We start from the raw sequence: 25,318 nt of genomic DNA, 5'->3' as shown, positions 1-25,318 counted from the left end.
GTGTTCTTTAGTTTTCAGACATTTAGGGATTTCCCAGTTATTTTTCTGTCACTGATTTCTAATTTAATTCCATTACAAGCTGAAAACAAACTTTTATGGACAAATCCTTTTAAATTTCAGACGTTTTATGGACCAGAAGATGGTCTACGGTGGTAAATGTTCCACATGCACTTGAAAAGAATGTGTACTGTTGTCGAACAGTGTGTTCTATGTCAACTAGATCAGATTGACAGTTGTTCAAGTCTTCTATTTCCTTATGATTTTCTGTCAATTACTGAGAGAGGGGTATTGAAATCTCCAAATATAATTGCAGATGTCTATTTCTCTTTTCACTTCTATTGATTTTTCCTTCATGTTATCTTGAAGCTCTGTTATTAGTTGTATAAACATTTAGCATTGTTATGTCCTCTTGATGAACTGATCCCTTTATCACCTAGTCTGGTATTAGTTATGTGCCCTACCTATCTCATAGTCTGTTATGAAAAAAAGAAAAAACACTTTCAAAAATATTCAGCAAATAATGAAGGTGTCAGGGATTGATTTGGGTGATGAATGTACAACTATGTAATGGTACTGTGAACAATCGAAAGTACGATTTGTTTTCTATGACTGCGTGGTATATGAATATATCTCAATAAAATTAAGATTAAAAAAAAAAAAAAAGAAAAAAAAGACATAATGCTGAGAAAAATAAGCCAGGCACAAAAAGAGAGATATTGTATGTTACCACTAATGTGAATTCTGTGAAAAATGTACAATGTTTTATACTGTAGAATGTAGGGGACCTAGAGATACCAATTAGTGGAGGGGGAATGATAATCTAATAAGAACAGATAAACTATGGAGGGTAATCTCAATGTTATGGGAATGCTCAGGAATGATTATGGCTTGTAAACTTTCTTGGATATAGTAAGATCATGTTGGAAGCAATAGAGTTATTTTAGGTTTTTTTTTTCTCTTATTCCTTTGTTTTCTTAGGGGTTGTTAATTTTCTTGGGGTATGGTAGGAACATGTTGGAAGCAATGTAGTTATTTTAGATTATTTGTTTTTCTTACTCCTCTGTTTGGACATGGTTTATTAATTTTCTTGGGGTATGGTAGGAACATATTGGAAGCAAAGTAGTTATTTTAGGTTATTTGTTTTCCTTAATCCATTGCTTTGTTTGAAATGTTGTGGGGTTTTTTTGGTTGTTGTTTGCCTGTTTGTTTTTAATTTTTTGATAAACAAAGTTAAAAAATTGAAAAAAAAATCAGTAGAAAAATGGGAGTAAAAACTAAATGACAAATAGGGTAGGTTGGGGGGATGGTTTGGGTATTCTCTTTTCACTTTTATTTTTTATTCTTATTCTGATTCTTTCTGATGTAAGGAAAATGTTCAGAAATAGATTGTGGTGATGAACGCATAACTATATGATCATACTGTGAACAGTTGATTGTATACCATGGATGACTGTATGGTTTGTGAATATATTTCAATAAAACTGAATTAAAAAAAAAAAAAAAAAAAAAAACTACAGTGAGAGGCCACTTGACACCCACTGGGATGGCTACTATTAAAAAACTGGAAGGTAAGCGTAGGCGAGGATGAGGAGAAATAGGAACCCCTGTCCACTGTGGGTGGAATATAAAATGTTGCAACCACTGTAGAAGACAGTTTGGTGGTTCCTCAAAAAGTTAAACATAGAACTACCATGTAACTAGGCAATTCCACTCCCATGTACCCTAAAGACTCCAAAGCAGGAACTCAGATATCTGCGCACCAGTCCTCACTGCAACATTATTCAATAGTCAAAAGGTGAAGCAACCCCAGTGTCCGTCAAACAAAACGTGGTCAATCCGTTCAACGGAACATTCAGTTGTAGAAAGTGTTGGTACATGATATATGGTGGATGAACCCTGATAATTTTGTGTTGTGTAAAATAAGCCAGACACAAAAGGACAAACATCATATGGTTTCTCATATATGAAATACTTAGAATAAGCAAATTCATAGAGACAGAAAGCAGAGCAGTGATTACCGGGGGTAAAGGGATGGGGGAAGTGGGGAGTATCCACTTAATCGGGTCAGGTTTTTATTCTGGAGTGATGAAAATATTGTGGAACTAGATAGAGTGAAAGTTACACAGTATTGTTAATATACTTAATGTCAAAAAAATTGTCCACTTAAAATGGTTAAAATGATTAGTATGTCATGTATATTTTACCAAAAAAATTAATAAAACAAAGAGCACAGTAAAAAAAAAAAAAAAATATTCAGCAAACAGAAGGTAAAATGTTTGATAATAAAGGAAGTTAAAAATAACTGATTTTCTCAATTTATCTTCAAGTTTTATCTATGCTTTTCTCCAACTCCTCATATATAAACTAGGTTTGCCTATGTGTTATCAGATCCTTAGATATAATTTATTGTTGTGAAATACTCAACAAATTAGCAGTATATTACCCTCCTCAACTCCCTGGGAGGTAAGCGAGTCATACTGATTTAGGGATGAGAAACAAGGCACACAGAGTTCAAGGATTTGCCACAGAAACCAAAGATAGATTTCCCATCCTGTTAGTTGACCTCCTTAGCACAGGGCATTTTATTCCGACATAATTATGCCTGCTGGCTCAGATACAAAGTCGCTTTATTCTAAGAAATGTAGATTACAATCAGAGAAATACTTGGATTCAATCTGGTTCCTCCTCTCCATGGAAGAAATAAAAAATGAGGGTGTGTTATAAAACTTTATTTTCAGTCTTTCAGCTACAGCATCTCAATCCCAGGCTTTCTAGTGTCCTTCCCAGCAATGAAATACAATGAGACAGGTACTTGGTTAAGTCTGAAGAATGAGATTGCATGTGAAAATTTTTAGTCTCCATGACCTATTTTCTTTCAGGTAGAAAATGTGTCAGTGTTTAACTTTGACGAACTGCAATTACCTGGAAAGGAAATCCAGAGTACACCATTCATATTCTTATTAGGTTGAGAGTAAAAATGGCCCAGCTAGTCCATTACGCCATTTATAGAAAATCTTTTCTTTAAAAAGGTGTAAATACATAGTTAACTAGTACAAGAAGGGTCTGTTAGCCTGTAATGTCCCAAGAATTTGGCAATCAGCCAACAACTCAGGCTTCGGTTCCTCAAGTCCTAGGCAAGCCTACCACAGTACTACACTGGCCCAAAATGTTAGAATGAGTCCTTAATTTGCCTTTATTGCTATTGATTTCAAAAGTAACCTCCAAGAAGACCTAGGAATCACGTCACAAAAATCTTAGATCTAGAAGCTAATTAGCTATCACCTAACATCTTCTATATAAGAAGAAGAAACAAAGAACCAAAGAGGCCAAATGGCTCACTCAAGGTTATACCACTAGTTAATGGCAGTAGTGGAAAAACAATCCAGGATTCCTGAGCCAGTGTTTGTTTGTCTGTTTGGTTTTCATTTGCCTCTCTCTCATTTTTAAAAATAACTTTTTTGAATTTTGGGTCAAATTTGCTTGGATAGGGGTTAGGGAACCATGGTGTTGTGGACTGAATGGTGGCTTCCAAAAAGAAATGTCTATGTCCCAATCCCCTGAACCTGTGACTATTATCTTATATGCTACAAGATGTAATTAAGTTAAGAATCTTGCAAAGAGGAGCTTATCCTGAATTATCCAGTGGGTCCTAAACACAATCGTGTATCCTTATAAGAGAGATGCAAAGTGTTTTGAGACAGACACATAGAGAAGGCGATGAGAAGACAAAGCAGAGATGTGGCCAACAGCCACCAGAAGCTGGAAGAGACAAGGGACAGATTCCCCCTTAAGAGCCTCTAAGGAGAGAGTCTGGCCTTGCTGATGCCTGAATTTCTGACTTCTGGCCTCCAGAACTGTGAGAGAATAAATATGTGTTGTTTTAAGTCACCCACTTTGTTACAACAGCTACAGAAAACTAATACACTGGGGAAATATAGCTTTAAAAATCATAAACTGGGTATATATAAAGTTGATTACTGATCCAAAAACAATTATGCTTCAAGTGACCCAAAGAATGCCAAAACCTTTAATCCCTCATTTTAAAGGGTGAATTGAGGCAATCACAGGATGCAATTTGCCAAAAAAATTTTTGGCAGACCTGAGAAAACACACTCAGAAAGGTCTAGTATTTACAGAGTTACTAACAAGAACAGTGTATATTATTCTTCAAACATGCTAGTTGGTAGAGAGCTCCCGGACAGACTAAACATAGGCAGCAGTTGTCATTGTGGGTGTTCTGCCAACACAAGTGTAAAGTTGGCTTCGAGAAATCCAACAAATCTGTATCTTGGACTCTGCACAAGCCAACTCTTCTCAGGATAACCTGGACTCCTTCCCCATAAGTACAACTGTCAGTAAAAGTCATCCTCTATAAACTTAAGCAGGGAAAGGAAATCAAAGTTTATGTTAGGGAGAAAAGATGATTGCCCCGAGTCCAAGTTCATGAATAACAATTGTATAAATAGCAGCCATACATAGTCAGTTACAAGCGATGTCTCCCAATATAATTTATCATTTTTAAAATCAATACCCACAGCACAGCTTTAGGCCCAATTTCACATAAAGTGAATGGAAATAAAAATACAGCAAGGAAAGAGCAATATATATTTGATTTACCAGGGGATGTTGTTAAATAAATGGGCAATTTCTAATGAGATATGGAAATCATACTACATGGTTAAATATAATGGCTCAATAAAAGTAAAAAATACTCACTAGTCCTCCTCAGAAAGCTTTGTACCCTGGACACCTTTCTCTCTCTTCTAACACTACTGTCAAAGGCTCTCAGAATTTCCAGAACTCTCCCAGACATAAAAATCCAGACACTTCAGATGTCTTTTCCCAACCATCACCCTGCTCTCCTACTATGCAGATAGCAGCTTTCATTAGCTTTCAGAGAGAACAGTGAAAAGCTGTTATTTTTCCCTTTTAGTGAATAATCCTTATAGGTTTTACTTTATATGTCTGGAAGTTCTAAACACAAGTGTTTTAAATTTAGCTTTTGTAACATATACTTAACGCTTGATACTCTTAACAGAGTGGTACAAGTTAACAACCAAACCAGGTTCTCTAAAGACAAGAGAAAAAAAACAGAAGTTAGGATTTTCAATTTGATGTGGTAATCTCAGCATTTCAATGAGGAATCCACTCAGAGAGTAATCTAAGGTGGTATCATTTGGTTATCTATTCTGCTTATCAGTGTTCTGTTTTTGTGGTTTTTTCCCCTCAAAACTGTGGGTGTGTACATGGTGATAAACTGTGAAACCAGTTCATTTTTTACTAAATGAAACAGTATACTGTAGGTGAGAAATATCAGAGTGCTCTGCCCATGTATTTGTTTAGTGAAACTTGTATGTATGGGCAGTGTGAAATGTATTTCTTTTCTAAGTTGTATTAAAAAGTTTTTGAGACATTGATCCAAAAGATTCTCAGGAAAGAGGCTTAAATAGAATGTAAGAAGCACCTAAAGTAAAGTGTACCATCTTCAAAAGCATATTCACAATTATTCAAGGAAGCCCAACAAACACAAGATATAATCAATCATATGTGTAAGTTGAAATAATGGTAAAAACCTTAATAAAATTTTCCTTTTATCCAATGGAACACTGATCAAGACTATCTGAAAAGATTAACCAAGGGGTAATTATTAGGATTTAGTGTTCCATTTACTACCAAAGGCCTCTCCCTACACACTTCAGCCATCTTCACCTTCCTTTATCAATTTCCAATTGGTAAAATAAAAGATTTTAACAATTCTAGCATCTGCCATATTTTAGAGCAATAGTTTTCCACAGGGAAGATTTTGAGCCCTGCCCCATACCTCAAGATATGTGACAATGTCTAGAAACACTGTGGTTGTCGGAATTTGGGATGGGATGAGAGGTTACTAGTATTTAGTGGGTAGAGGCCAGGGATGCTGCTAAACGTTCTACAATGCTCAGGACAGCTTTCCACAACAAAGAATTATCCAGCTCAAAATGTCATAGTGCTGAGGCTGAGAAAGCCTGTTTTAGATCAAGACTGCATTCCTTTCAAACCTAAATAAATTGGGGACAGACACCCCTAAGTTCACTTTAGTTCTTAAAAAGTTAAGTAGCTGCATCATTATCATACAATTGGGTTTGTGACCAGATATAAAATGTTTGTCCTTTTAAAACTGCCAGAGAATGTGGAACTCTCTCCTCTATTCATTATGAGCTTAACTAAAATAATCATTTTACATTTTTTGGCAGTAAGTCAGAAAGGTCTTTAATCTTAAGCATACTTTATATATTGTAGTTTATTACAGTATTTAATTATTTTTCCCTTGACCCTAAATGAATCAACAGACAATAAAGCAGTAAAGATTTTGATACAGCCAATATGTAACGAAAATTTATATATTTTTCCAAAACATCTTGAAACAAGCAGAGTGGGCATCATCAACAGGGGATGGACTGGACTACCTGTAAAATAAACACTTTGAAGGAAATATAATCAAAAGGCAATGAATTATCTGTGTAACGGATGGATCTTCCTTTCCCCAACAGTCTAAATATCATTCTCCTTTTAAGCAACTTCATTCTTATCCATATTCAGAAATTCTCAAACGAACAGCAAAAAGAGGGTTTAAAAACCTCTAAGAGTGCAAATATATATATAGACATATGGGCGGGTGGGTGCAGGGCATTCCTCAAAAACTAAGATAAAAGATGGGGACATGGATAATGCTCTTGGCACTATGCCCAACTCGTACTAAGTACTCAAAAAAAGTTACTTATTATTTTCATATCCAGAATCCCCTTAGTTCTTAAGGGAAAAACAATACTCTTAAAAGGTATAATAGAAAAGGAGTGGTGAGAAGTAGGTGATTATGACCGGAATAGAAAAAACAAAACAAAACAAAAACTGCATTTTAAAATTTATTTAATTGTGGTAACATATACAAACAATATTTCTCATTTTAACCACTTTCATGTGCACAATTCAGTGATATTAATCACATTCACAATATTATGCTACTATCACCATCGTATCCATCATTTAAATTTTTTTAAATTTTAATTTTAAATCCCAAATTATTATCCCTGCAAAGGTTTATACACGGGGGATAAAGATTTAAGTGCCCACGACCAACCCAACCTGCCCCTATCCTATTGTTTCAAGAGGTAACATACTTTGGTGTCTAGCTTTCCAGAAACTTTTTCCATGGTTTTATAAACGTATCTAATTTGTCCGTAGAAATATGCATTATCATTTTGTATTATTTATCTCGGATGTCTTTCCATGACAGTATATAGAGATGTATCCTATTCGTTTTAGCCTTTTTGTTAGTCTTCCTAAAGAAACGAATTCCCAGGGTCAAAAGACCTCCACGGCTCTCCCCCCCAAAAAAGTGGTGAACGATGAGGTGAAAAAAATGCCAACAAAAACATATGGTTTCCCTAGCAAACAGGGGAATGGGATGGAGGCCCAAACGAGCATTTGTCAGAGAAGGCATTGTGGATAAAATACCCACTCCCACACGCCATCACTGGCATTGATCCCCCTTCCTTACGCCCCCAAATCTAACACCTCCCTGTCTCGGTGCGCTGATTGGACCACCAGCCCGAGCGCTTTCCTTAGGCTGTCTGTCTACTGGCTCCAGATTTGGTCCATCCATGTAACCGCCCGACTCCTGCATTCCCCATTGGAGTCGAACCGCTGCCTCTCGGAGAAGCCCAACCTACCGCGCGCTTCGTACTTATTGGCTCGGTGAGACGCTACTCAGGAGGGGAAAACCCGTCTCCCACATTCCGATGGCCCAAGAACCGATCAGTCAGTGGGTAAAGGGGGACCCAATAGGTCCATACAACCGCCAGTCAATCTCTTCCACAGCCCGACTCCAAAAATCCTACAGGGCTAAAACATCCCGCCCCCTGCACTTCTATTGGTTGGCCGGATCCACCGCTCCCCCTTCGCTAACCCCCACCCCGCGGTCCATTCATTTCACACAATAACGGGCCGAACTGGCGTCGGTTCAAGACCTCGTATGGATAGACTAGATTATCTGCCACTTACCAGGGATCGAGAGTGATCACTAACGCTAACGTCTTCCCTATTCGTCTGCGGTGAGGTCGGACCACTGGCCACCGCTGCCGCCGCCTTCTGCGCAACGCCAACCGCCCGCCAAAACGGATACTTTCCTGCGCCTGCGCGGCCAATCCTGGGCCTGGACCCTTTCTCCGCCCATTGCGCCTGCGCAAAGTGGGGCACAACTCCCGCCATTACGCAGGCGCTATAGGTTCAATGCCCTCTCCCGCCCGCCATTTCGCGGGTTCCAAGCAGCAGACGGAACTTCTTAGGGCGCCTGCGTAAACTCGCCATTTTCTTACACATGCGCCTTGCGGGAAGTCGTTGCGGGGAGGGTGCGGGGGGGGGGGGGGTTTACATGTTAACTTCTTTTTCAATGGACAGTATTAAGCGTGATTTTCCAAGAGAATCGAATGTAGTAATTAGGGTGTGGAAAATTATAAAGTGCTTTAAACACTAAGTACATTCAACTATAAATGATTGGTCGGCTAGCCAGACAGGTTAAGAATACTATTACTCAGAAACCAATAGATTCCAAGGGGCGGAGAATGCGTAGAACGCCCAAACGGATGACGTTACACAGCAATGCGGCACCACAGGCCAATCGTAGAAAGAAGTAATTTCAAGGATCCAACCAGAGCAAAGAGAGGCGGAGCCCACCAATGCTGAAAGCGAGGAGGCGGGATAAAAATGAGAGGCAGAAGGTAGGTTGGCAGATAGATTCATTAGCTTACTCCTTTTTGCCCGTGGACGCCGCCGAGGAAACATCGTTGATTTGTTTCTTCCCACTGCCGTCATGTCTAAGTCAGAGGTAAGACGCCTTTACCAACTTCGTTGTCTTTATCGTCCTTTCCTGAGTTTTGTAGGATTCGGCTTCGTTTCGGTTCTTGCAGCAGCCTATCCGGCGATTCTTTCGGTAGCTGCCAGGGCTTACCCCTCCCAAAGTTCGGGTCGCCATTTTGTCCTCGTCGCCGCCATAAGGCTGCTGACCAGCAACCATTAGTTATTACACCGGGCTTGTGCTAACGCTTGGTAAAACATTTAGGCACGTCCAATCTGTTTTTTACTTTGTGTCGGTGTAGTAGTTTCTTTTAGAGTTTTTAAGTCTCCTGTGGGCCACGCACCCCTCCCGTCTAGTGCTTTTGTTGCGCCTGCGTCGGAAGAAGAGTAGGGACGCATGCGCTTGTGGCCTCCCAGCCCCCAACACGCCATCCCTGAGAGGGAAAAGCACGTGGCTTGTCGCGGCTTGAAAGAACAATAAGTGTAATGTATACTAGTGTCTAGTTTTGCTCCTCGTATTGGTAAGAGTCCCATTGACACTTATCCTTCCCACTTCTAGTCTCCTAAAGAGCCTGAACAGCTGCGGAAGCTTTTCATCGGGGGGCTAAGCTTTGAAACAACCGATGAAAGTCTGAGGAGCCATTTTGAGCAATGGGGAACGCTCACGGACTGTGTGGTAAGACTTGGAAGGGATAAAAGGGTAGTAAAACTAGATTTTCTTGGCCTGCTGTGTTACTTGTGTGTTTATTAAGTTAATAGGATTAGAATGTTTAAAATACGTTGGTAAAGGAAGGAGTGGCTTTTTGTTAATGATCTAATTAAGAAGGTCTCCATTTAAAAATCTAGGGTAATGGGAGAAAATAGGTTCTGGGAAACATAAGTCAATTACCACTTTTCTCAGGTAATGAGAGATCCAAACACCAAACGCTCCAGAGGCTTTGGGTTTGTCACGTACTCTACGGTGGAGGAAGTGGATGCAGCCATGAATGCAAGGCCACATAAGGTGGATGGAAGAGTTGTGGAACCAAAGAGGGCTGTCTCAAGAGAAGTAAGTGTGTTTTCTTTTCCTTAGTCATTTGTCAGTGTGTCATTAGGTATGTTTCAGATTTGCACAAGTTGTGAATTTTCCCAAATTGATTTGGGGGTAGACTTTTCTAATCCAAGTAATGAGGTTTTCTTCCTGTTAGGACTCTCAAAGACCAGGTGCCCACTTAACTGTGAAAAAGATCTTTGTTGGTGGCATTAAAGAAGACACTGAAGAACATCACCTAAGAGATTATTTTGAGCAGTATGGGAAGATTGAAGTAATTGAAATCATGACTGACCGAGGCAGTGGCAAGAAGAGAGGCTTTGCTTTTGTAACCTTTGACGACCATGACTCTGTGGATAAGATTGTCAGTAAGTATCACACGATGGACACTTACTGAAAGTTCAAAATTCAGAGGTAGCCTAAACCCAAAGGTCGTCTTTTTCTCTTGTTTCAGTTCAGAAGTACCATACTGTGAATGGCCACAACTGTGAAGTAAGAAAAGCCCTGTCTAAACAGGAGATGGCCAGTGCTTCATCCAGCCAAAGAGGTTTGTGTTAATTTAATTTAACATCAGAAGTAATTCTGAGTAATCTCAATTCATACAGCATAACATTTATTTTTCTTTTAAGGTCGAAGTGGTTCTGGAAACTTTGGTGGTGGTCGCGGAGGTGGTTTTGGTGGGAATGACAACTTTGGTCGAGGAGGAAACTTCAGTGGTCGTGGTATGTATGGTTGTATAATTTACTAGGAATAAACTAGTAGTTTAATCCAAATGACTTGTCCTCTTTCAGTCTTTGACAATATGTAACTATTGGCCTTTATTTCCAGTGTTACATTTTATCCCAATGTAGTTACTGCTTCCATTAACTAGTAGTTAAAAACCTTCGGCATACAAACTATCTTTTTTCAGGAGAGGTGTTACCTCTTATTAAAGTTTTTGCCTTACGGTTTATAGGTTGTATGTGGCTTGTGTGATACTCAGATGTAGTTTAAAATTCTGCTTTCTTCCAGGTGGCTTTGGTGGCAGCCGAGGTGGTGGTGGATATGGTGGCAGTGGGGATGGCTATAATGGATTTGGTAATGATGGTGAGTTTTTATTTTTAAGGACTATTGTGGATAGCCTGTGTTTTAGAATAGGATAGTAGAGGCTAAAATTTTAGTGCATGACAAATTCAGTTGTCACCATAAGTAACATGTATGCTGTAAGCAGGCCTTTAGCCTTTATGCTTGCACAGGTTTTGGTGATTGAATACTTATTGAGAGGAATTGTATTCTTGTAGGTGGTTATGGAGGAAGCGGTCCTGATTACTCTGCAGGAAGCAGAGGCTATAGAAGTGGTGGACAGGGTTATGGAAACCAGGGCAGTGGCTATGGCGGGAGTGGCAGCTATGACAGCTGTAACAACGGAGGCGGCTTTGGCAGTGGTAGTGGTAGGTATCAGTGATCAAAGTGCTTGGTGTGAGAGCTAGATTATTGTCTTAGTTTATTCCTATATTGGGATTTGATGCTGTTAAAAGGCATTAAATGGCCCACTGCCTGGTATGTTTTAAAAAATAAAGTGGGCTTGCTGTGCTACCTCCTCCTAGCTTTAAGCTGGGGCCGCCTCACTCCCAAATAGAGGGCTAATTGGAAAGTGGTGTCTTAATTGGAATTAGATTAGCTTCCATAGCAGGATTTAGTGTTTTAACTCTCCTTTGGGAACTTAGGCACAGGTTGGTTTATCCAAGAAAGCTGCTTACAGTGACTGAAATCTTGTATGCTATGGCAGTTGCGACTGTCAGCTGGATCAGTCAACTGAATGCCTTGCCCAGAGAAGATGAAATAACAAGGATAACCAGAGTTTGGGAGGAAGGCAGGCAAATGACAACTTTGCTTCCCTTCTGAGCACTAAACAGACAGAGGACTTGTTTTTTCCCTAGGAAGCAATTTTGGAGGTGGCGGAAGCTACAATGATTTTGGCAGTTACAACAATCAGTCTTCAAATTTTGGACCCATGAAGGGAGGAAACTTTGGAGGCAGAAGCTCTGGCCCTTATGGTGGTGGAGGCCAATACTTTGCCAAACCACGAAACCAAGGTATAGCATATACCTGTGATTGGAGGGGTTAAGTATAGCTACCTAGTGTTGGTAAGGAATACTTCAAAGTTTGTTTTTTTATCTTTTAATGCTTTAGCAAGGTAATATGCATAGACATAAAAGCTGCCTGTATTTAAAATCTTAAACTAAGTTTTAAGTGTACTTAAATTGGAAGTCATGTGAGCTTTTCATGGCTCCCTTCCCACCTCAAGCAAGGGCTGTTTTTAAGTTGTCAAAATCTTGAATAAGCATCTTTGGACATGTCAGTAACCTACATGCCCATGGTTTATTGTTGATAGAATCTTCCAAGACTTAAAAGGAGTAAATTTTATCCTCAGGTGGCTATGGCGGTTCCAGCAGCAGCAGTAGTTATGGCAGTGGCAGAAGGTTTTAATTATCACCGGGTAAGTAAGCACTTTTTGTATTTTGATATAATTTTTATAATTGGTAATGGATCCAGTAACCCTAATGTAGCTGAGCAGTGCATAGTTAACATTATAATTGTAGTAAAATTGTGGATATTAAGTTAATATTCAGATCAGCAAATTTTGTGGGAAACAAAACTTGCTATTGGATTGTAGCCATGAGTCTTAATATGTTTAGATTAACAACTTTATTCCATATTGTTCAACAGGAAACAAAGCTTAGCAGGAGAGGAGAGCCAGAGAAGTGACAGGGAAGCTACAGGTTACAACAGATTTGTGAACTCAGCCAAGCACAGTGGTGGCAGGGCCTAGCTGCTACAAAGAAGACATGTTTTAGACAATACTCATGTGTATGGGCAAAAAAAAACACGAGGACTGTATTTGTGACTAATTGTATAACAGGTTATTTTAGTTTCTGTTCTGTGGAAAGTGTAAAGCATTCCAACAAAGGGTTTTAATGTAGATTTTTTTTTTTTTTTTTTTTTTTTTTTTGCACCCATGCTGTTGATTGCTAAATGTAATAGTCTGATCATGACGCTGAATAAATGTGTCTTTTTTTAAATGTGCTGTGTAAAGTTAGTCTACTCTGAAGCCATCTTGATAAACTGCCCCAACAGTGTTAGATTTCCTTCAGGGTGATGCCAGGTTCCATTCAAAATTCGTTTACAATCTTAGAAGACCAATTTGTGGGCAGAGAAGCCTTTCGTTTTCAGAAACCTTGGTGTAGTTGAACTGACAGTTAACTGTGTTTTGACCTGAAGTTTATCAGTTAAAAGGGTCACCCAAGCAAACTTACAGAATTTCATTTGGTTATAAAAATGATTGTTGGCACATCCTATGCAGTATATCTAAATTGAATAATGGTACTAGATGAAGTTATAGATGGGAAATGAAGCTTTTGTATCATCCATTATCATGTGTAATCAATAAACAATTTGATATCCTCTTGAATGGAATGACAACTGTATGGATTTGGGACTGGCAGAGATTTGGACTTTTCCTCCCCACTACCCCTGACAATGTTGAATGTCTCTATTACAATTCAAGTTCAAAACTCTGCCAGAGAATAGAAACCAGTTACTGGTTAATGCCACTCCATAGGTCCACAGATTAGAAGTGTTTGGGAGACCTTTTTGAAATGACCAACACGAAATTTTATTAACAAAAGAGGTTGACATTAAAGGAAAACTGCAGTTATGCTGGGTTCTGGTTGGGTGGACCTTTAGAGGTTTATAGTTTGAACATACTAATTATTCGGAGATTACAAGTGTAGAAAGGGTGCAGAACCACATTCTTAGATACGTTCTTAACTGCAGTTTTCCTTTATGGCACGAGAGCACACAACCATCCTAAAATGTTAATTGTGTAGAAAATGGTTTCTAAACCTTTTTAACAGTTAATATCCAATCATTGCTATCTGTACATAGGTTCTTCTGAGCCTTCCCTTTGGTACCCTCTTAATATCAGTGCCATTGTATTTAGTAGCATAGAGATCTGTTTCTGATTAATAGGACTGTATATTCCATCCCGTGGGTTTGTTGAAAGTTTGGGGAGGAGGGTGGGCAGAGGTGGGTGGGAGGTGGTGTGGTGGGTGGGGAGCATGGATGATAGTTCCATGGGTTTTGATATTGGCTGAGTTTGCCATAGCAAGTGGAACCTTAACTATTGAGGGAGTTTGCAGATACCTCAGGATTCGTGACAATGCCTTTAAAGATCCAGGAGAGATGTTCAGCTACTAGGAACTGCTAGCAAGTATAGCGCGAATGGCTCCGAGCTCAGACACTCTACAGCTGAGAGTAGACACTTGTGGTATGTGGAGTACAGATAAGCCAGGGGCAGGCCACGGCACGCTCCATGAAAGCTAGGAGGGAGTGAAGTTTCAGTGATCATCGCAAGGAAGGAGGCAGACAAGAGTAAGGCACATCTGACTCTTAGGACTAGCAGTCAGAACCAGGAGGAAAGGTTTTATTGCTATGCTGGTAGGTAAGAACAGATTTTACTTTATGTCCATATAGTTACCTTAAAATCCAGTTTTCTGTTAAATCTTCCTTAATATATTGAGCCAAAAGATAAAACTAGTCCAGTTAAGCTAAACTTGGTTTTTCTGGAGATGACCCATTTTAAATCAATATTCTAGTCTTGGTGGCTCCCAATAAAGGAAGTGAGCATCTTAATTCCATTATTTTTACTGTGATGATATTTTTGCCCTTTAATTTTGATTTATTACCTTCCTTTGACCCATTTTCTTAAAATAATGGCTCAAAGTAATTAATGCATTAGAATCTTTCCCCCAAAATGATGGTGGGAGGTTGGGTGGACCATTAAATTGGGTGGGGGAGGTTTAGCTTCATGGGACTTGGGACTAAGAGAAAATCTAGTGGTAAAGGTTGTTTGCTTTTCTAGGAAGGAAATCTGCTATGCTACTACAGCCTTACCGTCTCTCTTTAACAGAAACTCCTCTGTCAACAGTCATGGCTAAAAGGTACGTTTTCATAAGGTAATGGTTGATAATGGTCAGCAAGAATGCTTAAGAGTTCCCAAAGTAAAAAGAGAATGACAAGCTGTGTCCTTTGAACCAAAAATTGATCTAATACAAAAGACATAGTCAGCAAAAGTTATTAAAACAACTGGATTCACAGGAAAGAGAATGAAAAGTTAATAGAACCCTTCGCTTCTGCTTAGATAAATATTTCATAACTTTGTGTTTCCACAGGAACATCCTTATGAGGACAGCCTTATCTGAGCCACTGTGTCCTTCATTTTCACTGCCATGCAGTTGACAGCTGCTCTGCAGCTCAAATCATTCAGTTTTATGAATGGCTTTCTTAATAAAAACTGTCTGGAATTTGTTTCTGTTCTTTGTCTGTTTTTTATATTTATGGCAAATATGATTTGAAACTACACATTACTTTTTCCCTTTTCAAATTTGAGAGGAAACAGAGATAAGAGAAAAACTTGCCCCAGTAGAAGTAAACTGTTTGCTTCAGTTAAGCGTGTCCTTTTTCTAGCTCCCCTGACAAGAGAAAAACGAGTTGTAGAACAAGCCAACAGCTGCCTTTGAATTCAGTGAGTCTCTTCTGGGAGCTATACTTAACTAGCTGCTGTGAAGTTCTGGAAGTGTGTAATGGATCTCATTTTAGGTAAACAAGTTGAATTTATTGGCCAGCTGTCTCAGATCAGGGGTCAGGATAAATTCAGAATATGGTAGAGAACAAAACGTAAAGCAATTTACAAGAAACAGTTGTACCCCCCAGCAAATGCATGTTTCTCTACTGTCTTGAAGAATGAACTATCTATCCAGCCTCAATTTTAACCTAGCAAAGGGGGTGGGGGAACTTGAATCTTAAGCTGTCTGTTCTGATGTGTAGAGTATCTTACTGGGAAAAATTTTATCTCAACACCTATGCTATTCTGAAATCCCCCCTATATGAAACAGCTCTCTTCCATAAGCCTCACTGTTTGAAGGACATAATTTCTGGGGTCTCTGAGGTCTTTCCAACAAAAGACGTGAGCATATGCAACAATGAACTATGCTATAGAGAGAAAATTAACACAAGAATTAAATCATAAGGGTCTCCATTTGAAATTTGCATTTACATACAAGGTTTCTCTTTCCTGTTTGGAAGGATAAACAATAAGTTAGGCAACCAGAGGTTGACTTGATTACCCTCTTGTTTATGCAACCATTGGATCACAACCCAGATCATTCTGGCTCCCAACCATATGCACAGCAAATTGCAGTTTGTCAAGGTGTGTGTTATGTGGTGATCATTTCCACTAGAATTTGATCTTAGCAGGTTGTCCTTGTTCATGGTATGTTTCCAATGCTTAGAATAGTATCTTGAGCTTGCTTAGCTGCTCACTATTGAATAAATGTATGTCTGCATTTGCCTCAGAATTGCAAGCTTGGTTAAAATAAAATTCCAGTGTCTCATGTCCCTTAGGTTAACTTACCAAATTTCTCAAGTTAGGCTCTGCCCTTTACAACTTAAATCCCACTTTTTTGAGTGGGATCCCACTTTTTTTGAGAGAACATAAAGTTGGCAAATGATCACCTTGAATTCTTCAGATCTATTAAGGATAGGAAGTTTCATTATCCAAGCCCAGGCTAGAGACCACATTTTCGTTCATTTCTGTTTGCTTTTTAGGTCTCAGTATTGTATCAGAACTTGGAAGTAAGGTTACCTTTTTAGAATGGAGCTAGTAGTAAAAGTAGAAGTAAAATAGGTCGTCTAATTCAGTGACTGGGAACCACCGAACTCCAGGCAAACTGATGAGGGTGTGTTAGGTTTGATTGGATTTGGATTAGCAGTAGCTAAAGACTGAAACGTCATTGAATTCTGTTTCAAGAGGAAAAAAACAACCAAAAGGTAGATCTTCAAGATCTAGAAAAAGGAGGCCCAAAGGATTAAATGCTAGTGTTTGTCCAACATCAACCAGAGACAAAATTTCACAGAAATTCCCTATTGTACTCTTGTGGAGCAGGCTTTAACAAAGGCCTGGGTGTGAAATCCTGTGAAACTCTGGTGTCTGATCAGATTCTCTCAAAGAGGCTCACTTGGTCTGAGGGAGCTCGGGCACAGAGAAACCAGGCTGAGAAAGTCAAAGAATTAAGCAGAATAGACAAAATTCCTATGGATATTCTAGGCTTTTTTGTGCCCTATGGAGTGAGGGGACAGAACTAAACTAATCCCCAGGGACCCGGTACAGAGAGTCTAGTCAGCTGTGGTAGCTCTTCCAGGTCTATGAGTTACCTCACTCAGGTCATCTAGTTCTTGAGGAGATGAAGGTCATAGGCCTCCATACTGCTTAAGCCCAAATTTTGTGTGCGCTTCATTTGACATCCATCATTTTTTCCCCAAGAAACAGCTCAGAAGGAAGAGAAGTGAGCTTGGCAGGATCCTCTCCCCACTCCCAATAAGCAGTGAGCTCTTAGGAGTGCTCCCCTTCATCACACTCCCTTGTGAAGCAAGACACAATTGAAGGATATTTCTGTAGAGTGCTTTATAGACCAAAGTTTAGACAAGTCTTGGAGATTGAAGACCTGGGAAGCTGAGTCACAGAAGAGAGATTCCAGCTCTCCCCTCATACCCACCTTAAGGCAAGCCTCACTGAACACACCCTGGTGCCTCAAAATGTCATTGTTTACCCCTTTGGGGGTCAGGGTTAGGGAGTATCTTTTATCAGAAGGGAATTAATGAAATTCTTTTCACCAGTCCCACCCCTCTGGGCCAGCTCAGTCTGTGGCCTCCATCTTAGTCCCCCGGGGCACCAGGAAGATGGCCCCATCGGCAGCCTGTTGCAGCACATACTCCTCAGGAGAGTAGCTGTTGCCTGCTTCATCCCGCAGGTGTTGGAAAATGTCAAGGTACAGCTCAGTCAGCTGTTGGCGCATGGCCTCCAGGGTCCGGTCTGCCTCCCCGCGAGCCTGGAGAAGCCGCTCCCGCTCGCTGCCCAACCGTGCCAACTCCCGCTCTAGCTGCACAATGGTTTCCAGCTTTCTCTTGCGGCAGTTCTGGGCAGCCACCTTGTTCTTGCCCCGCCGTCGAATGTCCCGGACTAATGCCAGCTGGCTCTCCGTCAATGGGTACCGTGCCAACAGCTCATTAAAGTCATCTACTGGCAAGTTGACAATCTTGTCCGTGGGGAAGGGGATCTTCATGGCCAGGGCCCGGCGCTCATCTCGACTCCCTGCCTCCCCCCGTGTTGTGGGCTTGGCCCGCACAGGGACAGAGGAGGGCTCTAAGGTCAAGGGGGTCTCGGCAGGCGGCAAGGAGTAGTTGGGGTGGGCCAAGGAATTGGACATAAGTGAGTAGGGATACTCTACTGGGTACATCTCCACATACTCGCTGCACTGCCGTCCAGCCTCTGTTCCCTCCAACTCAAGAGATTCACCATCACTATAGTTGAGGGATAAACCTGAGTCTGACTCTGGGTCTTCTTGGGGCTTGGGTGGGCCCGCTGTCAGCCCAATGTCCAGGAGGGCCAAGGGATCTGGGAGGGGCTCACTGAGCAGGCCTGAGAGGGTCAGTGGCTTGGAGACTGATATGCCCATGTTGCCATAGGAGTATGGGGAGTCTGGGACATGGGATGTGGATGCTGGGAGCTCGTAGGATGGAGGAGGAAGGGGGAAGGCAGAATCTGGGTGAATTGAGCAGGGGCAGTAAGTTGGGGGCAGTGGAGGCCCAGGGTATGGGGATGGGGCTGGGGGTTCAAATGATGGCTCACTGGTTGCATTTAGGCCCTGCAAGGAAAGACAGAGAATTAGAAACAGGCTGAGGAAGGGAAACTAGCTCTCCCTCAGGGCCTGGCTGAGCCCTGAACAACTCAGTGAGATGATAACAAGGCAACAGAAAGATGCTAAAAATCATTAGAAGCTTCTTGCAAACTTTCAATGCAGCAAGAGTGGAAGTCACAGAGGTCAGACTTCAGAAAGGACTACCTAACATTGGAACAATGATGGAATCTCCTCCTCTGGAGAAGTTCTTACTGTGTTGAAATGGCTCATGTTCCTTTATCTCCTTTAAGAAGACAAGGAGTTGTTATCCAAGATGACCCCTAAGAACCCTTTCCTGCTGCGGTTAACTGGGGTCAAAGGGTCAAGTTCAGACCCTGGCCATGCCCCGGGTGCCCAGCAGAGGGAGCTGCTGGGTGAGACAAGGCCTGGGGCAGATCCTGAGTGTGCCAGGCAAGGTGGCAGGGGAGGGAGAAAGAACAGGCGCAGAGCAGGAGCTGGAGGCTAAGAGGCACTCTGGGGAGCTGGCACAAGCTCTGCCCTCTCCTCTTCAGCCCCTCTGTCCCTGCCCAGGTGCAGCAAGGAAGAGAGAACATGCTGGAAACAGGGCCCCCAACCCCACTCCAGCCCTGCTGAGAACAAAGACACCATTGTTCAGTCAACAGACACCCCTTTGTCCAACTAGCAGGAGGAGAGGACCCCGGCATAGTCTGACTCCCCTTCCTGAGGCCCCTGAACTACTGCTGCTCTGTTACCTGGGGGAAAGGGGCTCAGCTGCTAAGGGCAGGGAGAGGAACAGAGGGAAGAGCATGGGCAAGGTAGGAGTAGAGGGCAGTCAGAAGGGGAGAAGGGGAGGGACGGGGAGAAAGAGAGGGCGGGGCAGGAGGTAGAGTCGTGAACACAAGCAGAGTGGCTGCTGGAAGAGCCTACACTCCCAATCAGATCCTTCCCTCCCACCACTCCTATCTCCAGCTCATTCAGACTCCCTTCCTCTTAATGTTCTAGTCTTCCATTCAGATCTCCCTCAGACTCCAGCCATTCCTTCTCCAGCATGAGACCCTGAGCCCTGCTCCCTCCAGCCCCCTGCCTCAGCCCCAGCCAGTGTCCCCACTTCTCTCCTGCCACTCCCTGCCCCCAACTCACCTGCAGCTCAGTAATGGACATGATCTCTTGCCAAGTCAGTTCCATCTCACCCTGCTCCAGAGTGGGCAGCTGTGTCACCCGGTTCCTGTTCTGCTGGGGAGGACAAGGGGGCATCCTACTGGGCCAGGGCCTGGTCCAGGTTCCCCCAAAGCCCAAATGGTCCCAGCAACCTGTGTGGAAGGAGGGAGAAGAGTTAGGGCTGCTCCTGCTAGAGGTCAGAATGTTTGTCCCACCTCCACAGAGGGGCTTCTTCCTGCTTTACCTGAGGGAAAGAGACCTCATTCCCTTCACACACACAGTGGACTCACCCAGTCAACTCCTGAAGCTGGGAGGTCTTTTTCTGTGGTGTGACCTCCACCTCCTATCTGCTATGGCTATAGTCAGTTCCTTTGGGAGCACAGTAGATCTTTGCTTTTGTCTCAGGCAAGATGTTTTCTCTTTCTCATACTTCTTATTCCCCAAAACTGTATGCCTGGGCAGGAGCAGAAGGCAGATCTTCTTTTTGTTTTGTTCTGTTTTGTTTTGTTCTTGTTCTCTGGGGCAACATCAGGGATCACCTCTGTCCTCAGTTTTAGGGTCTCTCGCCTTTTCTTCCCAAGATGAGAATGAGTGCTTGGGGATCCCCAAGGAGTATGTTATGGGAAGTGCCAAGTAGATGGCCCCTCCCCCTCCCAGAGATATGGCCCAGGCCTGGTGACTGATAGCCACCCTGCCTTCTCCTCCTATCCCGGCCCTGGGCTCCCCTGCCTGGGCCAGATAAAAGGTTTATCAGCTGCAAGAGGCAGAGGAGGAATGGGCTCTGGAAGCCACTGGACCTCTGTCCTGTGTCCCTACAGGGTCATCTTAGCTGTACACCAACCCACAAAGTCAGGGGTCTATCCTCTTCTTAGGTAATACAAAAACCACAGCAAAGACTTATTAAGCGCTTGTCAAGAACTGTGCTGGAGTTTTTCAAGAGTTAGTTTGTTAGATTGATTTTCACAAAGGTCCGCTCAGAAACTAAGTCCCAAGCTGATAAATGGTATGGTCAGGTCTGGAATCTGTCTATATTGGTTGACTCCAGTCTCCTATTCCACCCTACAGATGCCTTCCCATCCCACTTCTGTGCCTCTATTTTGGTCTACATCATTCATTTCTTCCTAGGTAGTCTGAGTCTCTTTTCTTCTGAGGAATTTCTCTTTAAAGCCTTGAACACACACACACACACACACACACACACACACAGACACACACCCTCCAGCACCTTTTCTTTTTCTTTCTTTGTTTCTTCTTTCTTCTTGTACAGTTCTACGTGTGGTTTGTTTTTTATTCAGGTAACATATACAATATAAAATTTCCCATTTTAACCACTTCTAAGTATACAATTCAGTGGTGTAATTAACTGAATTCACAATGCTGTGCTACCATCACCACAGCCCCTTTTCTTTTGATCCGGGCTCTAGCTGCAGATCTGCCACAAAGTAGCAGTGTGGTGTTAGGAAAGTCATCTCACTCAAGTCTCTGGGCCTCTGTTTCCTCATTTGTTAAACAAGGGAGTTGGACAAGTTGATCTTGGACGTTCCTTTCTGCTTGGACAGATTAAGTTCTCAGTAAACCCTCACCCCTGCTGTTACTTTCTCTTCTCTGTCAGCCCCTCTCCCCATTCTACTTCCCTGTCGCCTGACACACATCTCTCCCTGCATCCATTCTCCCTGCCTTCAGCAATGGATTCCAGGTAGTTTTTACAGGGACCTCCTGATCTCTTAGAGCCAAACACCATCTCCTCCACCCCTTGCCCCACATGAGTGAAAGCAAGCAGGCTGGGGATGGAGGAAAACTTACAGAAGGACAGGTTAGGACCGAATGACCTCAAATTGCATGACATTAGACCACCGTAAGGATGGCCTGTCACAGCTATTTAATTTGAAACCCACTCTAATTTACCAAAAAATTAGTAAGAACTACAAATTATCCTTTTGAAAGAGGATCTCCCTTAGCCCCCTTGTGATAATGCCATCTCCAGAGCTGGGAGTTGGAGTAGGCACAAGCCCCTGGCCAGTGGGCCCAGTGGGTGGGGTGTTTATGTCTGTCCAGGATGCCATTTCAACACCGGAACCCCACCCTCCCCCACCCAGGTTCTGGCGGAAATTGCCCAAAGGCAAAGTGAATGGAGAAGGGGTTTAGGGGGCAGGGACAATGACTCTTGCCTCATAGTCCTTCACTCCCCACCTACCCTCCTACTTTGTCCCTCCCTTTATCTTCCTGGATCTTACTCTAAAGAGCAGTAAAAGGAACCTGCCCTAGGAGGCAGGAGACCAGGTTCTCTGACTGTCCAGAAGCATGAACTTGGGTAAAACCCTTCACATTCATGGAACCTCACTGTCAGTCAGTCTTGGCCATTAAGTGAAGACAGGACTAGAAAATCTCACTGCCTTGAGAGGCAGTACACTCCATCTATTCTGGGATCACAAACTTTAGCTTGTGCCATACTCATCTGGGGTACTTGTGAAAACAGATTCCTGACAGCTGTCCAGACCTACTGAATCAAATTCACAGGCACTTGTAACCAGGAATAAACATTCTAATAAGTGCCCCTGGTGATTCTGACGCAAGGTGCTGGCTACACTTGAGAAACACCAAAGAGGTCCAAGTGTATGGATTCACAGAAAGAACACAAAGAGACAGGAGACCTGCAAATACTTTTTCCAGGCTTCGCGTTTCGAACTCTTGACCCAGGCAATGCTGGGCTCTGAGCTGCCCAGACTCTGATCTTAGGTATCAGCCCCTTCTCATCATCACCCCAAGCTCAGTCTCCCCCTCTCCCTGGGACAGGGAAACAAGAGGGGAGGGGAGTTGGGGGAGGCAGGACAGGGTGTTGAGGAGAACTGCAGCAGCTCCAACTAGCTCTCTGGTGCAGTAACAAGTTTGCACCAGGCTAAAGGGAAACGGTATATTTATCCCCAGATGCTCGGGGATGGATGGTGGTCTCTATACCAGGCATAGGCCTGTCTGGGTCTTAGTTGCCTGCCTTTCAGAGCAGGGTGGATAGGGGTAGGGACTGGCAGCCAGTGGGATAGATCAGGGAGGAAGGTGCCATCATAACTGGACCAAACACAACATCACAGGGGTGCAGGAACAGAGGAGATTCTGGTAAAGAGGAGTGGGCCTGGAAGGAGCTGATCTGACCGAAATCTTCCTGTATTCCTTTTCCTTTACCATAAACAGTTCTCACATTCCAGTTTAGTCCCCATTTGGAGGTCACACAACCACCTTACTCCCACTGGGTTGACTGTTCCTTCTCTTATTCCCCAACATCATGAATCAGATAGAACTGGAGCAATCTTCAGGGACTACAATCCATCCCCTTCACTCTCATTCTGATGGTCCAACCCAGAAATATTTTCTCACAATCCTAAATACTCACAGAAGGATATCAGAGCTTTATGCTTGAGGATACAGGGTAAGGATCTGTGGGCAGGGATGCTGGGGAGAGGAAGGCATTTGGCCTTCAATTGCTGCCCCAGAACTCTAATTCCTTGACAAGGGGGAGTGGTAGAGAGGAGGCTTGTCTCAGGGTCCCTGTTCTGAGGCTTTTCAGACCACCCACCTCGCTGGGTGTCAATAAAGGCAGTGAAAAGATGGAGAGAGGAGGGTGGCAGGTGGGCAACCTATTCAGAAAGATTGGGGAGAACCCCAAAGAGGGAGAGACACACAGAGGTGAGGAGGAGATACAAACAGAAAGGAGGAAAAGGGGGTGAGAGAGATTTGATCAGAGCAAGATTCAGTCCCCTGGGGGCATCCATGGCTTAGACAAATATGTAAAAATGGGAGCGATGGGGACAAAATTCTGCTATCCTGTGTTTGGGATCCTGAGACTAGAGAATCCCAGCCCCCAGCAGCTGTCATGCCTCCCCTTTTTACCAATGCTTCCCAGCCCCCTACCTCCCAAGTCACCAGTTGTTCCAGTCCAAAGGAACTACCTGGGGGTGGGAGGTGGGGGTTGAAGACCTTCCACTCCCTTCTAGTCCCAGCCGATCTCTAAGAGAAGGGTCAAAGGGAGGCAAGAATCCAGCATCACTGCTCCCATCCGCCCATCGTGCTGCAATGAACACTTAGAGATCCAGTGTCCCCAGTCCCTCAGCTCCCCCCAAACCTTCCCAGCTGGCTGGGCAGGGTAACGGAATGGGGTGAGAGAGGGGGTTGGTAACATATGCCTGGCAGTCAGTCGCTCCCCAGGGGCAGTCTGCCTGATGAAGTGCTCCCCTGGGCCATTCTCTAGCCTCCAGGGGTCCCCACCAGGGGTATCCCAGAGCCCTCAAAAAGCCATCTAGATCTTCTTCCAGAAGATGGCAAATCCCTAAATCCCTAAACCAGGGGCAGCCTGGGGAGGCTGAGATCTCCTAGGAATGTACTGAGAGTGGGTTACTTTCTCCCTCTGCCTCCTCCGCCTCCCCAGCCTGCCTCTGGGATCCCACTGGAATCCCTCCTCCCACCCAGCCCTCAGGCACCTGTGGCAGAGTCCAAGCAGGGTGAGAAGAGCGAAGAGGCTCCGAGTGTCGTCTCTGAGGAGGCTGGGCCTAGGCTGACACCTCCTGGGCGACGCTCCCTGGCTACCTCTGAGCACCAGGGAGGGCTGCGCCCCGCCCCTGGGCCATTTCTGAGCGCTGAGTGTGGAGGCTCGGGCTGAGGGAGGGAAGACCCAGGGCAGGCGCACCAGCCTTCTCCCTGAAGCCCTTGGCTTGCGTTCTCAGTCCTTCCTCCAACCCTCCCCTTTCCCCATGGCCCTCCTCTCCTCCTGCCCCTTCTGGCCAAGAGAGGAAACTTGAGCCCAGTGTGGTTTCTGCCCACACTCCCACCCCCACCTTGCTCCTGGCCAGCGGGGGCACACATGGCTCCAAGCCTCTCCCAGCTCTCCTCAGAGCCCAGGAGTCGGGCCAGGTCTGCATTTCTCTCATGTATTTGATGAATCTCAGCCTGATGGGCTGCTCAAAAGTGACCTCTAAACTTTATACATGTTGTAGCCTCCTTCCCTTTGCTCCCTTGGTCTCTTAAGGATACTGAGTCATAGCAAGGCTCAGGACAGCCTAAGAGAAGAACCAGGTGTCTAGATTCCCACCTGTTGAGGCAGGTGGGCATTTACTGAGGGGCCTTCATTTAAACTGGGCTCTAGGAAAAGGGGAGCTGTTTTGGGGAGGAAGGGTAGCCGGCTGCTTTGATGTGTCCTTTTCACCTGTAGCCTTCTCCCCTCCCTCTCAGCCTCAGATGTCTTAGGACAAAGGCTTCTTTCTTGGCCAGGGTTTTGCCAGTGTGTGAGGGGAGTTGGGGGATGGGGCGGTGGGGTGGTGACCAGCAGGGAAATTGTTCACCTTCCTTAAAGGGGACCCCAGGTGCCCTCTGGCCTCCTCTTCCCAGCAAGGCATTCCAGCCACACACTCTGGGCAGGCCAGGACATGTGTGTTAGATATCAGTTCCTTCCCAGGCACCAGCAGCTCTGTGTCAGGCCAAGTAACCCAAAAGTCACTCATTCATCCCTTTGCTTCCACACCACATAACCCAACCTCCAGACCAAACAGAACTCTCTCCAGAGACTAGGAGAGAA

General features: G+C 43.6%; 3 protein-coding genes across 8 annotated transcripts in view; 1 reads left to right on the top strand and 2 right to left on the bottom strand.

The window, feature by feature from the left end:
- CBX5 (chromobox 5) overlaps positions 1-8,162 on the bottom strand; it is a 34,663-nt gene extending 26,501 nt beyond the window's left edge. The window contains exon 1 of the mRNA XM_037846357.1: positions 8,041-8,162. The gene's annotated coding sequence lies outside the window, so the exon portion shown is untranslated. The remainder of the gene's footprint in view (positions 1-8,040) is intronic.
- Positions 8,163-8,726: 564 nt separating this feature from the next.
- On the top strand, positions 8,727-15,211 carry HNRNPA1 (heterogeneous nuclear ribonucleoprotein A1). Of its 3 annotated transcripts, none has more exons than XR_005218409.1 (11): positions 8,727-8,863; positions 9,392-9,508; positions 9,734-9,880; positions 10,020-10,230; positions 10,317-10,409; positions 10,492-10,584; positions 10,874-10,948; positions 11,782-11,937; positions 12,276-12,341; positions 14,766-14,844; positions 15,076-15,211. XR_005218409.1 is itself a non-coding variant. In XM_037846471.1 (11 exons), exons 1-9 carry the CDS (start codon positions 8,849-8,851, stop codon positions 12,329-12,331), a joined length of 963 nt encoding a protein of 320 aa, XP_037702399.1. In that variant the 5' UTR covers positions 8,727-8,848; the 3' UTR covers positions 12,332-12,341; positions 14,814-14,844; positions 15,076-15,211. The 3 variants fall into 3 exon arrangements, 2 of the variants coding, with proteins under 2 accessions (XP_037702399.1, XP_037702398.1); XM_037846471.1 differs by having other exon boundaries at positions 14,814-14,844; XM_037846470.1 differs by lacking the exons at positions 14,766-14,844; positions 15,076-15,211 and adding an exon at positions 12,572-13,313.
- A 2,140-nt stretch (positions 15,212-17,351) lies between these two features.
- NFE2 (nuclear factor, erythroid 2) lies at positions 17,352-24,518 on the bottom strand. Of its 4 annotated transcripts, none has more exons than XM_037846466.1 (3): positions 24,228-24,518; positions 19,741-20,352; positions 17,352-18,606 (listed from the first exon to the last, which is right to left on the bottom strand). In XM_037846466.1, exons 2-3 carry the CDS (start codon positions 19,852-19,854, stop codon positions 17,599-17,601), a joined length of 1,122 nt encoding a protein of 373 aa, XP_037702394.1. In that variant the 5' UTR covers positions 19,855-20,352; positions 24,228-24,518; the 3' UTR covers positions 17,352-17,598. The 4 variants fall into 4 exon arrangements, with proteins under 4 accessions (XP_037702394.1, XP_037702396.1, XP_037702393.1 ...); XM_037846468.1 differs by having other exon boundaries at positions 19,741-20,212; XM_037846465.1 differs by having other exon boundaries at positions 19,741-19,910; positions 24,228-24,517.
- Between the last annotated feature and the right edge of the window lie 800 nt (positions 24,519-25,318).

Source organism: Choloepus didactylus, chromosome 8 (genome assembly GCF_015220235.1).
Source record: "Choloepus didactylus isolate mChoDid1 chromosome 8, mChoDid1.pri, whole genome shotgun sequence".
Classification (NCBI taxonomy): Eukaryota; Metazoa; Chordata; class Mammalia; order Pilosa; family Megalonychidae; genus Choloepus; species Choloepus didactylus.
This window is presented reverse-complemented; position numbering and strand designations above follow the sequence as displayed.

What these genes read in the sequence shown, in the direction of transcription:
- HNRNPA1 (XM_037846471.1), top strand. An exon ending in GAACGCTCACGGACTGTGTG is followed by an intron (nt 9,509 to 9,733) that starts GTAAGACTTGGA and finishes CACTTTTCTCAG; the next exon opens with GTAATGAGAGATCCAAACAC. An exon ending in AGAGGGCTGTCTCAAGAGAA is followed by an intron (nt 9,881 to 10,019) that starts GTAAGTGTGTTT and finishes TCTTCCTGTTAG; the next exon opens with GACTCTCAAAGACCAGGTGC.
- NFE2 (XM_037846466.1), bottom strand. Translation starts at nt 19,854, where the DNA reads ATGCCCCCTTGTCCTCCCCAGCAGAACAGGAACCGGGTGACACAGCTG. An exon ending in TGTCCATTACTGAGCTGCAG is followed by an intron (nt 18,607 to 19,740) that starts GTGAGTTGGGGG and finishes CTTTCCTTGCAG; the next exon opens with GGCCTAAATGCAACCAGTGA.